The 13553-nt window shown below is 27.1% G+C and overlaps 2 protein-coding genes across 2 annotated transcripts; both read right to left on the reverse strand.

Annotated features, from left to right (window-relative positions):
• Positions 1–104: 104 nt before the first annotated feature.
• On the reverse strand, positions 105–8140 carry LOC113390606 (transcription factor SPT20 homolog; the record flags this gene model as incomplete). Its single annotated transcript, XM_026626865.1, has 10 exons — positions 8105–8140; positions 7809–8033; positions 7368–7520; positions 7042–7284; positions 5652–5864; positions 4910–5038; positions 4520–4838; positions 4317–4459; positions 3247–3660; positions 105–308 (listed from the first exon to the last, which is right to left on the reverse strand). Coding segments are annotated over exons 1-10 (2079 nt in total), but the record flags the coding sequence as incomplete, so codon positions are not given.
• Positions 8141–9913: 1773 nt separating this feature from the next.
• LOC113390605 (chromatin-remodeling complex ATPase chain Iswi-like) lies at positions 9914–12914 on the reverse strand (the record flags this gene model as incomplete). The annotated part of the gene is made up of 8 exons (XM_026626864.1): positions 9914–10284; positions 10601–10896; positions 10998–11113; positions 11230–11356; positions 11591–11704; positions 11875–11991; positions 12308–12427; positions 12666–12914. Coding segments are annotated over 8 exons (1395 nt in total), but the record flags the coding sequence as incomplete, so codon positions are not given.
• Positions 12915–13553: the final 639 nt, after the last annotated feature.

Genomic DNA, 13553 nt, shown 5'->3' on the forward strand with positions numbered 1-13553 from the left:
TATGAAATGTCCTTTAAATTTACCTGTAATGAATATAAGAGACATTAATATAAATTGTAATATATTGATGAATTATTGTTTTGACAAGCCTATGATTTACTCACATTTATATTTTTAGTGAGACGTTGTTGCATGGCAAGTTCTCTATGCACAACCCTGAGTTTTTCAATTAGCTGATCTCCAGGACGTCGAGGTATAGTTTGAGGCGTTGCCTGATGTTGTTGGCCGGCCAGAACACTCTGCCCAGGAACTGGTGCACCACTGGCTTCTTGAGCTGGAGGCCTAATGGTAACCTGATTGCGCAATGCCTGACGCAATAAAAAATTATGTTTAAACTTGGATTTTGACACAAATAGATAAAGTGGTACCACCAACAGCTCATGAGGAAAATTTCAAAATTACAACTGTTAAAATTAATATTACTATATGAATTTTATTAAAATCTTCTTTCTCCATTTTAAGATATCCAAAATATGTACTTATTTTATGATACAGACACCTCATACAATAGAATTAAAAACGGCTATAGAATCTTAAAAGTTTACAAGTTTATGTAAAGAAAATATATGATTAGGATGGTCTTTAATGCGGATGTTTTCGAATTTCTTTGCCCCATCTCTTGTGCTCTTTGGTAACCCACATTTTTTTGTTTTTTGGTCTGACGTTAACACAAACAAAGCGGATGGTTTTCTAACTTGTGAACAGGCAACGTATAACTGCCCATGTGAAAAACAATGATTTTCTAAATAATCTATTTGAAATTTATCCCGCAAACTAAGCGATTGGCCTTGCGACTTGTTATTGTGAACGCAAGGCGAACTGGAAATTGCAATCGTTTGAAGTCAAACGGAAGACCAGTCGGAATCATTGGTATGTCACCAAATCGCCAGCAATTTTTGATTGAATGGTGAAATTCAGTGCGTGTACATCATTATTCTTTGCGGCAAGAATTGCTCGTTGACTTAACCAAGCATAATTCTGATTAATGTCATTAATTCTAACTAATGTCATTACTCGAATTTTCAATTACGGTGCGTGAAGTTCCAGCAATTTGCATTAGGGCACGATGCCATGCACCACTAATTTTCTTAGCTATAAACCTTGCGGAACCCGAGACCTTTCCAACGAATGCAAAATTGTCAAAATCGATTCGTGCGTTCTGGAGTTATTTCGTCAGGAAGGAAAACCCGACTTATTTTTATATATATAGAAGATATATATATATATATATATATATATATATAAATTTATTAATTTATATGCCAATTATAAAGTATCTGAATAAAAAAAATCCTTTTGAAATTTTAACATGCTAAATACAATTAAACAAACAATTTTGTATTTTTAGTAAGAATTAGCATTCCTGTGCATAGCGGAAGTTGGAAGAAAACTATAGACTAAATTTAAATCTAGAAAGAAGATGTAAACCAATTATTTTTTTTCTACACTTGCAAAAATGTATGCCTTATGTGCACTTTGCATGAAATATGAACATGATGAACACCTTGAAAACCGCTCGAAAAATCATCCTCCGCGATTTTTTTTTATTTATGATTGCGCCTATTATTATTTAAATATGCTTTTAGAATATAATTATTTGAGATAAACATTATCTATATACAGACACCTCTCGATTTATTTTAATTGAAGTGCCCACGGGGGCCCCGGGTGGACATGCAGTTCCAAAATGCAAATTTAGTCTCACTTTGAGTAGTTAAAGCTTGTTAGAACTTGCCAATAATATTTACAATATGTTATTGTAATATTTAAGAAGATGAAAGTGGTGGTTGTTAATAGCTCATCATAAAAAAATATTCTAGGCACATAGTTATATTTGTGGAGGTTACATATGTATATCTGATATGTGCTTAAGTCTGTATTAGTTGTGTTAATGAACATAATGTTATTATATAATAATTAAAAAATAGTAAAATGATAAACAAGGTCTTATAGAAAGAGAACTTAAAAATGAAATTGAACATTTAGTTGACTCAGACAAAGAATGTTTTCATAAATATCAAAACTTTAGCATAAAAGACATAATTAATAATTATTAACAATTTTTGGTAGCAATATATATATATATATATATATTTAGGGTGGTCCTTAAAATGGTCATTTTCGAATTTCCTTGCTCCCAGGGGCTCAAATGGTTCCAAATAGATAAAAAACAATTCTCTGAAAGTTTTAGCTCTTAATATTAACGTTTAGATAGAGCGCAATTCAATCAAAGTTTGTATGGAAAGAGCATAGAAAACATTTTGAAAGATTAAAAAAAATGTTTTAGGTATAACTTAGCAACAAATGAATGAGTTTTATTTATTCATTTGTTCGCTAAATTACATCTTAAAAACATTTTTAAAATTTTTGAAAATTTTTCTGTGCTATTTCCATACAAAACTTTGATTGAATTGCGCTCTATCTAAACGATAATATTAAGAGCTAAAACTTTCAGAGAATTGTTTTTTATCTATTTGGAACCATTTGAGCCCCTGGGAGCAAGGAAATTCGAAAATGACCTTTCTAAGGACCACTCTAATATATATATATATATATATATATATATATATATATATATATATATATAACTTGTATTGTAACTGATTTTCTATTTTTATTTTTTCTTGGAAATGTTAAAAACTCATCAATTGTGTTTGATTTAGGTTTGATTTAGTCTTCTAGGTGTCAAATGAAATTATATTATTTTGACTATATTATATATTCATAAATGTGTTCAAGTTCATAGTTAGTTGTAACAGAGATATTGAATAAAAAAATGTTATCATGACGAAATATGACAAACCCTTCTTTATCATTTCATCAATGATTTCACCTACTTTTTTAATGTACTTTGCCTACATAGTTGGTGATATATAACATGCATTTATTGTTATAGTAATTAAAGTATTATCTATATTATCTTACTGTAGTAAAAAAGTAAATTAGTTACCGGTTGAAAAGTAAATTGGGCACATTTGTTTTGTGTTTCAGTAATATAACTATAACAGCAATTACTAAGTTAAAAACATTTTTGAGCCATATAATACTCTATAAATAAATACTTTCATTTCATTTCATTCAATCTTCCACCAAGCAAAAATAAAATATAAAAAAATATTAGAATACCTGTACCTGCACTAAATATCTAATTGTTAAAAAATGTTGATTGCAGATATCCTCTAATTGCATCCCACAAAAAATGAAACAAAAAAAATTAAGTCATTGCAGTAAATTCTCTACACTTACCAAAAATGGCACCGTTGAATTCATATTATTTTGATTAACGTTCATTGCAATGGGTTTGTTACCGGAGATATTAGAATATTGTCTATCACTGGAAATCGTACTAGTAGGTACCAACCCTATATAGTTTTTATAAACAACACTATTATTCACCAAGTTGTTACTTTGCACAATTGTATTTGAGATATCACTATTTATTTCACTAGAGTTTGCATTGTTTATTATGAAGTTGGAGTTGCCTGATAGAGAGCTTATCAAACTGGAACTGGCTTTGGCTCCAGGGGAAGTGGTGGGAAGTCCAGAAGAATTATCCAAATTACTTCTTGAATTCAACAGTGTCTGATTTAGAAGTGCATTATCCATTAATTGTTGTGATGGTCTAGGTACTTGTAGATTTGAAGGACTTAAAGCCTTATACTGTGTCCAGGAGAAACAATTCCCATAAGAAATATCAATTTAAATAGAAGATCGTTATATGAGTAAGTTATTTATATATATATATATATATATATATATATATATATATATATGAGTATATGACTAAGTTCTTTAAGGGTGATACATCAAATAAAGAAAAAATAAAGATAATAATCTTTAATTCCATACATTTCGACATACAATTTGATGTCATCATCAGTGGATATTGAACTTGGTATTTTGCATCTAAAAATGTGTACACATCACAAGATTTTGTACTAACCAGTCAATAATCATGAATCTTTTTTGTACATAGGAAGAATAATGAAAATTTTGTTCCACAAAAATGTTGAAAAACTTAAGTATTTTGGCACAGAAACATGTAAAAGCCAATATGATATTGGATATTGAAAAAAAAATCATGATTATTGCATAATTAGTAAGATTGAAAATAAGTGGTTGATTTATATTATTTAAACAATGTATGAATTGTTAAATTCACATAATTTAATTTGTTCACATAAATGCAAAATAGATTCAAAATGTCTATAATCTAAGTATGAATCTTTTTTTTAAGTAATAGAAAAATCCTGTTAAATAACAATCATGAAAAATGCGTTTTGCATTTAAGGACTAGTAAAAAATTTTATACGTACGGCAATTCTTTTTAATGCATCAGTATAAGTTACAACTGACTCTTTTCCTGGCTCAATGTGAGTAATTTGTACACATTCCTTTCCTTCATCAGTAACTATTTCTTTAAATTCATCATAAAACCTATTGGCTTGTGCTCTTGTACCTAAATACATTGATTTCATTAGTTAAGAACTTAACAACAGGTATTTTAAAAAATGTGTACCTAGAACAAATTCACAACTTCTATAGTTTTTAATTCCATCCTTCTGATAATACTCTACGGTTAACTCTCCATACAGTTCCAAATTTATCAGCCTTTGAAGTATGCAAAGTTTTATGTTATCTATACAAACTAATCCTTCCTTTTTATAAATATTGAATATGTATTCCTCTATCAATTGACTTTCTTCATGATTAATTTGCTTCAACAAATCTTCATTTTGCATAAAAGATGCATTTTCATCCTTAACATAACGAAATACATCTATATTACTAGGAACAGATAATTCAGGAAGATCTAAAGAAGGGGCAGGCATATAAATCTGTAAAAAAAACTTTATTTGATACAAGCATTCAAGTTCAACTTTGAATCAAATAAAAAGACAATATATACCTCATTGGTTTGTTTATACTTTTTACAATTTGAGGGACTAGACTTTTGATTGCGTGCAATGGAGGCACACAAGTCTGGCCCATGGTATTGAGTGTATTGTATCAATTTTCGTTTTCGATTTATGCCAACCTGAAAAATAATAACATTTATATATATGTAATTAATCTTTCAGTCAAACATAACCATACTCAATACAGGTCATTTACATATAACATTAGTCAATTATAAGAAATAATATAGCATCAATTTATATCAATGGTCATCAAGCATTTCACAAAAAATCTGTATACATAAAAAAATTAATTTTAATAAATTAATTCCTTCTTCTTCTTCTTATTATTATTATTATTTCTACTATTGTTATTTTGTTATATTTATTATTATTGGTTACTTATTGTTTTTTTCTACTTTATTGTTTTTCTAGTATTATTTTTATTATTCACAAATTTTATTTATTTTACTTATTATTTTTATTATTTGCTTTTATTTTATATTAAATCATCATCTAACAAATATCATTTTAATGTGAATACTATACTTTATTTTGTACTCTATTTTATTTATATTTATTTTATTGTTTATTAATGTTACTAGATGTTATATTATTTAGCAGTTGTAACAAATATTGCAATTAAAATATATATATATATATATATATATATATTATTTCTTATTAGGATAAATCAATACCGTCAGTCTAATTGGTATGAAAGGTTATCATAAATGAAAATATGTAAAGTACCTGTGAAAATTTTCTAGCCTTCCTCTTAATACTTCTTGTGTTAAAGATTTGACTAGTGTGTTGGGCAGTGATAGCTAATTCTCCATGTATTGGGTCTGGATCAAGGCATAATGGTGGGGCTGAAGCTTTAATTATTTCAGCTTCTAATGCAAGTTTTTCCTTTGACGACCATTCACCATTCGATGTCAGAGAGGCTACGTCCACTATAATGCTCTAATATATGCAACAAAAAATTGTGATTAAATAAAAAATATTTCATATTTTTTATATATTTGAAGATAAATTTAAAGATGTATCTAAAGGGCTTCTTAAACTGTGGGTCACATTATTACTGGAAAAGGGTCACAAAGATCTGATACTTTTCAATCATTATAAATAAAATTTTAAAATTAGTATACACACTACATACAAATATAAATACAGAAGTTTACATGCATAGGTATTTTCCTAATGATATCGATACAAAACAATGGATTTGCAATCCACAATTGAAATGGAAGAAATTAATTTTTAAACTTAAAAGCACAAGAAGAATTAACAAGCGATACTACTTCTAAATCAAATTTTCTAAAGTGCCTGTGCATGAATTTTGGGTAGAAATCAAATCTGAATAGCCTCTACTATCGGAAATGGCAATGAACAAATTATTGCCATTTTGTTCAACATATTTATGTGAATCAGCCTTTTTACATTAACATACATAAAAACAAAATATCAAATAAACGTTGAAAATTTATTATGATCTGCACTAACTCAAATTGAGTCTAGATTTAACTATTTGTGTAAAAATAAACATTCACATCCGACACATTAATATTGTTTGATGTTAATAATATGTTTTTAATAAAAAAATGTTATAAAAGTTTTTTTTTTAATATATATTTCATTGTATGAAGGAGCGAGTTGTTTAAAATTTCCTACGCTTGAAGGGGGTCGCTATATAAAAAAGTTTAAGAAGCCCTGATCTAAACTATGTTTGAAAATATGTTAACGTATTTTAAAATATTATGCAAACAACCAAATAAGTTAACATAATTATGAAAAATGTTTCATTTTCAGAAAATCACTTTTTATGAAGTTACAAACATTGAAATAAAAGTGAAACTTTCAAAAGAACTTCATATCTATTTGGGTCCCAATGTTTTCATTAAAAATATATGAAAAACTTTTAATGTGCCAGATATTCCCCTCCAATTTAATTTTGTACATTCACTCCATTTAAATACAAACATTTTTCATTCTTTATTCAATGACATTTCAAAACAAGTTTAACAGAAAATTATGACTTCAGATATATTTAAGCATATTAACCTCAGTAAAATAAATAAAAGGCATTTATAAATATATTGAACAAATAGCTAATCTATTATCAAATATTAATTGAATATACCTGTATCGAAGGCCTCAAAAGAGTATAGTTAATATCACATACTAAATTTCCATAAGACTGTCGATAATCCCAAATCTCAGTTATAATAAAATTTGAGTAAAATAAATTTGGATAGTTTGTTTCAATGACATCAATAATGCAAGTTGGCAAATGTCCATCATCAATGTATTGTAATAGATCATCATCCTCATAAGCCCAGCACTTGGTTTCAAATAATAATTCACTCTCTTGGTTAACATTGGCCTGTTAATTATTTGCATTTGTGAAACACTAATTATTATACATTTGATACATTAAATGAATAAATGATTATTAAAATGTTTTACCATATAACTATCAGTAGTATCTAAATTTTTCTTGAGGATTTTGAATAAAAAACAATATCCTTTATTTCCTGGATTTAGCTTTAAAATCATTGTATTTAATCTGTGTTTTCGCACAAGAGTCTCAAGGATAAATGATTGTGGATGAAGATCAGGCTGTAATTAATCAATTACTTAATGTTCAATTATTTAATACTAGGTTCTTCAATTATCTATTACTTGTTACTATTGTAATGCATCTAAACAGCAAAAAATTACTGTAATATTGTAAAAAATGCATATTCTAAAAAAATCAAGTAAAGGAGAAACTAACTCTGCTTTTTCATTGTAAATTTAATATCTTTGTAAATTAGAATATGAAATAAAATAATATCATGCTATGTTTTTAATAGCCCATCTAATTATCAACTTTCTATTGTTTATAAATTAAATAAAAAAATATACATATTCAGAAGTTAGCTGTCCGAGCTCTCTATGTAATGCAATCAACTCCTTTAATATGTCAAAATGTTGTTGGCCAGAATTCTCTATTATATTTTGATCTGCAGAACATGAGGGTATATCACCGATATTTTTGTTGTGAGAATTTAATCTATTATCTAATATAATTTCACTTTCAGCAGATTCTGTTTTGTTGGTCTGGGCCCATGATTGTCCAATATATAGATCCTAAAATAAGTAATAACAACATAGTTATAATTTTAATGTGTTGCATATATATTGATTTCACAATCACTTACTGCAGCCTCTTGAGATGAACCCGCCAAGCTTTGCATCGTTTCAAATTTATGGTTTTCATTAGATGCTCAAAGAGCCCTCAATCAATTATAAAGTAAGAAATAATTTCTTCTAGTGCTTGAAGAAACATTTTTTTGACTCAATTTTTATATAAATGATAATAAAAATATAAATTCTTAAATAATGTATTTTTGAGGAAACACAAGAATCACTGTCACTCATTGTTGGCATATTTTCATCTAAACAATACAAACATTCTTTTATTTCTTAATTTTTTCGTTTAACAATTGTTATAGTTGTTCTTGTATTGACAGCTCATATTATATTTCAAAAATGTATCATAAAACTGAATCTGACAAGTGGTGTTTAAATCCCGGTTTAGGAACATCATTTAGTTGCCTTATAAATCGCTCAAGACTTATGAAAATCCAATATTTTAAAACTCATTTTATCAACTTTCACATAAATATTTTATTATTGTCACTACTTAACAAATATTATTAATTTCAATGTATCAGTAGACATAAGGATGGCCATCAACTTTTCTGTCTAAACGCAATCATAACCCCTTTTTCACTATGTCACAAACACAGTTTTAAACTACAAACTATAGTTTTTACAAATAATAATATAACGTTTCTATACAAAATTAATTCATAACATATATAAATATATCTAAAAAATATATATTTGACTGAATGTCAAATATTTTATAGAATTACCCAGTTTACAAACAGACTGGGTACACATGACGACCCTCTTACGGTAAATGTATATAATGAGATGGAGGAATGCTATAATAAAAAATATGAATAAATTAAAATAGTTATTAGTGAAAATTACTATTTCTTCTTTTATTTTGAAATAACAATTTCAAAAAAGGTTTATATATTATATAAACATAATTATTTAATAATTTATGTATTAAATTCAAATTTGCCGGACTTACTCAAGGACAGGATACCAACATAATATCTAACAAATTTGGCAGAAGCAAGTTCTGCCCTAACGGTGATGTTGCATAGCTTTTAATACCTGTGTTGGCCACGATTCGTTTCAGTCTTCCATTTGACGTTTCTAAACGTTCGATTTGTTTTGATTTAGCATATGCTTTTATAGGTTACGGAATGTTTTCTCAATATATTATATTACTTATGAGCAATTGAGGGTTATAAAGCGGTTTATGCCAAAATTAAAAATACTTGACAGAATTTATTTTACATAGTGTCTCAAAATCGAATTGTTACTATAAAAATTAAAATAAAATTGAATAAAAAGAACATCAAACGTTGCATGCGCGATTTTACATAGCTAACATTTTCATCTTGTAAATCATTGGATCGTAGGTTACACATGAGTATGTTTCTTGAATATCTCGGTAGAACATTAATTCTAAATATGGAATTTTGTAAAAAAGAAATTGCATGCATGCCAAAGCTTCGATAGTAATGTAACTTTTAAAAAGAATTACTATTACTAGATTCACCAAAAAGTATTATACCATGAATGAATGAATTGGCTGTGATTTTATAATATTATTTACTCCAACTTTGTGTTTCATGAGAAACAAAAAACAATAATGAAACTCATAATGTAAACTCATGTATTTATAATATTTAATAAATGCATTTTGTTTTTATTTTGGACATTAAATTAATATTAATTAAAATTGGACATCGAATACAATAAGAAAACATCAAACATTGTGTTTTTGTTATCATTACATTATACTAAATAAAATATTACCAACAATTTTTATTTTATGCTTGTAGTAAAGATAAAATATGTGTGATAATCCTTAAGACTAAAATACCAATAAGTTAGACACATTACTAGCCATAATTATGAAATTATAAATTAATTGTGTTATGCAAATCTTAAATTTGTATTTATTTTATTCATATTTAATATTATCAATTTTTATATTTACTTTTTCTTTTTCTTTGATTTTGTTTCTGGTGTCAATGAGTTTTCTGTCTTGCGTTTCTGTGCTGATTTTGTACTAATAGATGGAGTTGAGGTCGAGCCTTTTGGCATCTTTTTCTTTTTCTCCTGACGTTCTCTTTCTTCAAGTTCTTGATTTTCCCTTTCAATTAAAGTTATAAGTGTATTACATCTTCTCTGTAATTCTAGGGCTGTACGTGACTTCAAAAACCAATCAAATCTGAATTGAGGAGCACATCTGAAAATATAACAACTATAAACTACAGAACATTCAAAACTATATGCAAGTTATTTATAAATCATACCAAAATAATTTCAAACCCTATGTTTTCAAAAAAAAAAAGTAAAACATTATCTTTTCTATTTTTAAAATTATGCAATATTTTATCAAAAAATTTACATTTTGTATGTATAGGTGCAGAGTAAAGTACATTTTTTATGTATAGGTGCAAAGTAAAGTACAATTTTCTTTATATTAATTTTGCAACTTTTTTAGCATATCCACTTAATACAAAATTTAGACAAATTGTATAAATAAATATCTGCTTTATTACCTAACAGCTACTCTCAGTTCTTCATAAACATATTCTTTATCAAATCCAAGCTTATGAAGCATACAAACTAAGAATCTATCTTCTTCCTCTGTATAATTCTTGCCCTTATTTGTACCATATGAAATTCTAAGTTGATGAAAAGGAGCTCTATATCTAGACATTTTACTATCCAATGCCTTTTTTATTGAAGACCGTCTCTGAATCTTGGCTTCACCTCGCTCAATTTGCGCCATTATTCTTTCAACATCTTGTAATTCATGGCAACGCTCCCAAAATACTGTGCTATATTCTATTACCTATAAAAATAATACATTGTAAATTATTCAATTAGCATTAGATAATATTACAAAATAATAATATTGTTTTAAAATATTATCTTATACTTCAAAAGTGTTACCTCCTCTGGTGTTTTGCCTTCCACATCCCTAGCTATATTGTCAATATCATCTCGTCCATATTTTTCATTGGCTTTAATAAACTGGTTGAAGTCACGTTTTGTCCAATTTGTAAAACCTATCACATTATATATCACAATAGTTAAGCAATGGGAGCAAATCAAATGTATGTGTATTGAAATACATTTGAAATCACAGATGACTAGTTTTATAATTTTATAAAAAATATAATACCTTGAGATAGTAGTGATTCTTTTTCTTGAATTTCTTCTTCTGACAAGGGTTCAGCATCATCAATCTTTCTTTGCTCTTCCTTCTGCACTTTCGATGCCTCGGAACCAAGTTCCGGATTTTTGGGAACCTAATCATTTTTTTTGAAGTGTTAGGACACATATATATATAAGAAATTGAATTTTATGACATATGTGGTTCAATGATAAATCAAGCCTTATGATAACACCAAAATTTTTAGTACTCTTCCATACATACTTCCAATAATGTAATTACCATATTAAGGTAAATAGATTTAATAAGATGTGTTTAATGTGTCTTATTTATATTGAAGCTATAACTCTGATTCAGTACTTTATCCTACCTTATATCCCAGTGTTTTCCTGAAGTAATAAATTTCCTGATCAAGTAGTTCAAACAATCTTGGAGGAAAAAATTGAAAATCTTGAACTATAGGTTGCTTGGGAGGTCTGGGCGCCTGAAAATCATTTTTTTTTTTATCATTGCTAGTTTTAACAATCAGATTACAATATAATCTATAAGTTAAAAATGAGGGTATTGAAAATCAAAATAAGAAAAAAAAAACAATTTAAATATGAAGATTTAAACTAAGACCAATTACTTCTGAATATTTGAAAATCATTTTACCTTAGGAGCCTTAGGCTCAGAAACTCTAAGAGCTTCTCTGAAGTATGCATCGACAGCGTAATTTGCTTTCCTTTCTCTTTTTGGTGGTTCAATCCAAGATGATCCAACTACTGACACCTATGTTAATTTTTATTTAAGTCATAAAAATTGATAAAATAAATGTAATTCATAAAAAGTAATTATAAGGCTAACAAGCAGAAGAGTTCTTTAATTACATTTTATTCAATATTGAAACATTTGAATTAATATGTTTAATATGATTTTGATTATACATTAGTTACAAAGCATAGGTCGAAAACAATATTAAGTTGAATGCTAATGCTTTTATGAATATGTAATAAATCAAAATTTACAAATAAAAATTACAAATCATATTTACGTTTAGTATCAAATTAAGAAATATATATTATGCTACTACATACAGTTACATTACCTTATGTTTTTCTCTGTAATCTTCTCCCTCAAACTGGTAAACACTTGGTGCATTGTCCATAGTAAAGTTACGAAGAGAACTTTCACCAAGAGATTCTAATTTGGCCCTTTGTTCTTCAGTCTAAACAACAATGAGAAGTAAATAAAAATTCTAAACTTTAAAAATAATCCATATCCAATTGAAATCCATAATAATAAACCAAATAAAATTTACAGATATTAATTTAATAATATTGAATTGTCGAAATAATATAATTTTATAACTAAAATTTGCATATTATCAATGTACATTCTTGAATTATAAGCAAGTCTTTTTCAATCTTAAATTAGTAAACTTCACTTTCTCATTCATAAAATACCTTATTTTCTCCTCTTGTTAGGATTGTATCTATATCCTCATCAGTAATTTCAGAATCTTTTGAAGCAAACACATGATTTGCACCATGTCTGATCATGTTCAACATTTCATCCTTATTTAATTGAGCAGCTTTATTATCCATCAATCTACCCTGTTGGATGACCATTTTATCTAGACGCAGTTTTATTTCTGCTCTTTCAACTATTTTTTCTTCAACAGTATTTTCTGTGATAAATCGGAACACCCTTACCTGAAAAAATTACATTTCTAAAAAAAATTATCCAAAGATTCTGTTTAATAACAGAAAGAGGTAAATATTACAAAATTGTAGCTTAAAATATTTGGAGTATTAGATGAAACCTTTAGTTTTAATTCATTATCTAAATCTTGTAACAGATACTGTAATTAAAAAAAAATCTAAATCTTCTGATAAATTAGTAATCCTTTTCCAAAATATTCAAAATGTTCGAAATAAACTTAATAACTGGAGGTAAACCCATACATTGTGCTGAACAGAGTATATGTCAGATTTAAAATTAAACTAATGGTAAATGGCATTGTGCCTTAAGGCAAATTTGCTTGAACTTCCCGTACCGTAATGAAATATTCGAGGAAAATTAAATATTTTCAAATACTGTATTTTTTTTTTTTTTTTATTGGCTTTGTAAGCTAAAATAGATTATTTTTTCAAATACTACAACTTATATATGTTTACAGAAAACTAAATAAACAAAACTTGACCAATCAAATTTAAAATGAAAACATTGTCTAATATTTATAAGAATTATATAAACTGAATGACAAAGTTAAATTATTTATTTTAAGTATATAAGCGGGCTTTATGAACTTTGCTAGAAAAAAAATTAAAATTTGATTTATTTTCGATATA

Source organism: Ctenocephalides felis, unplaced genomic scaffold (assembly GCF_003426905.1).
Source record: "Ctenocephalides felis isolate EL2017-DRISC unplaced genomic scaffold, ASM342690v1 CF-g0.4_SCAFFOLD_03574, whole genome shotgun sequence".
Lineage (NCBI taxonomy): Eukaryota > Metazoa > Arthropoda > Insecta > Siphonaptera > Pulicidae > Ctenocephalides > Ctenocephalides felis.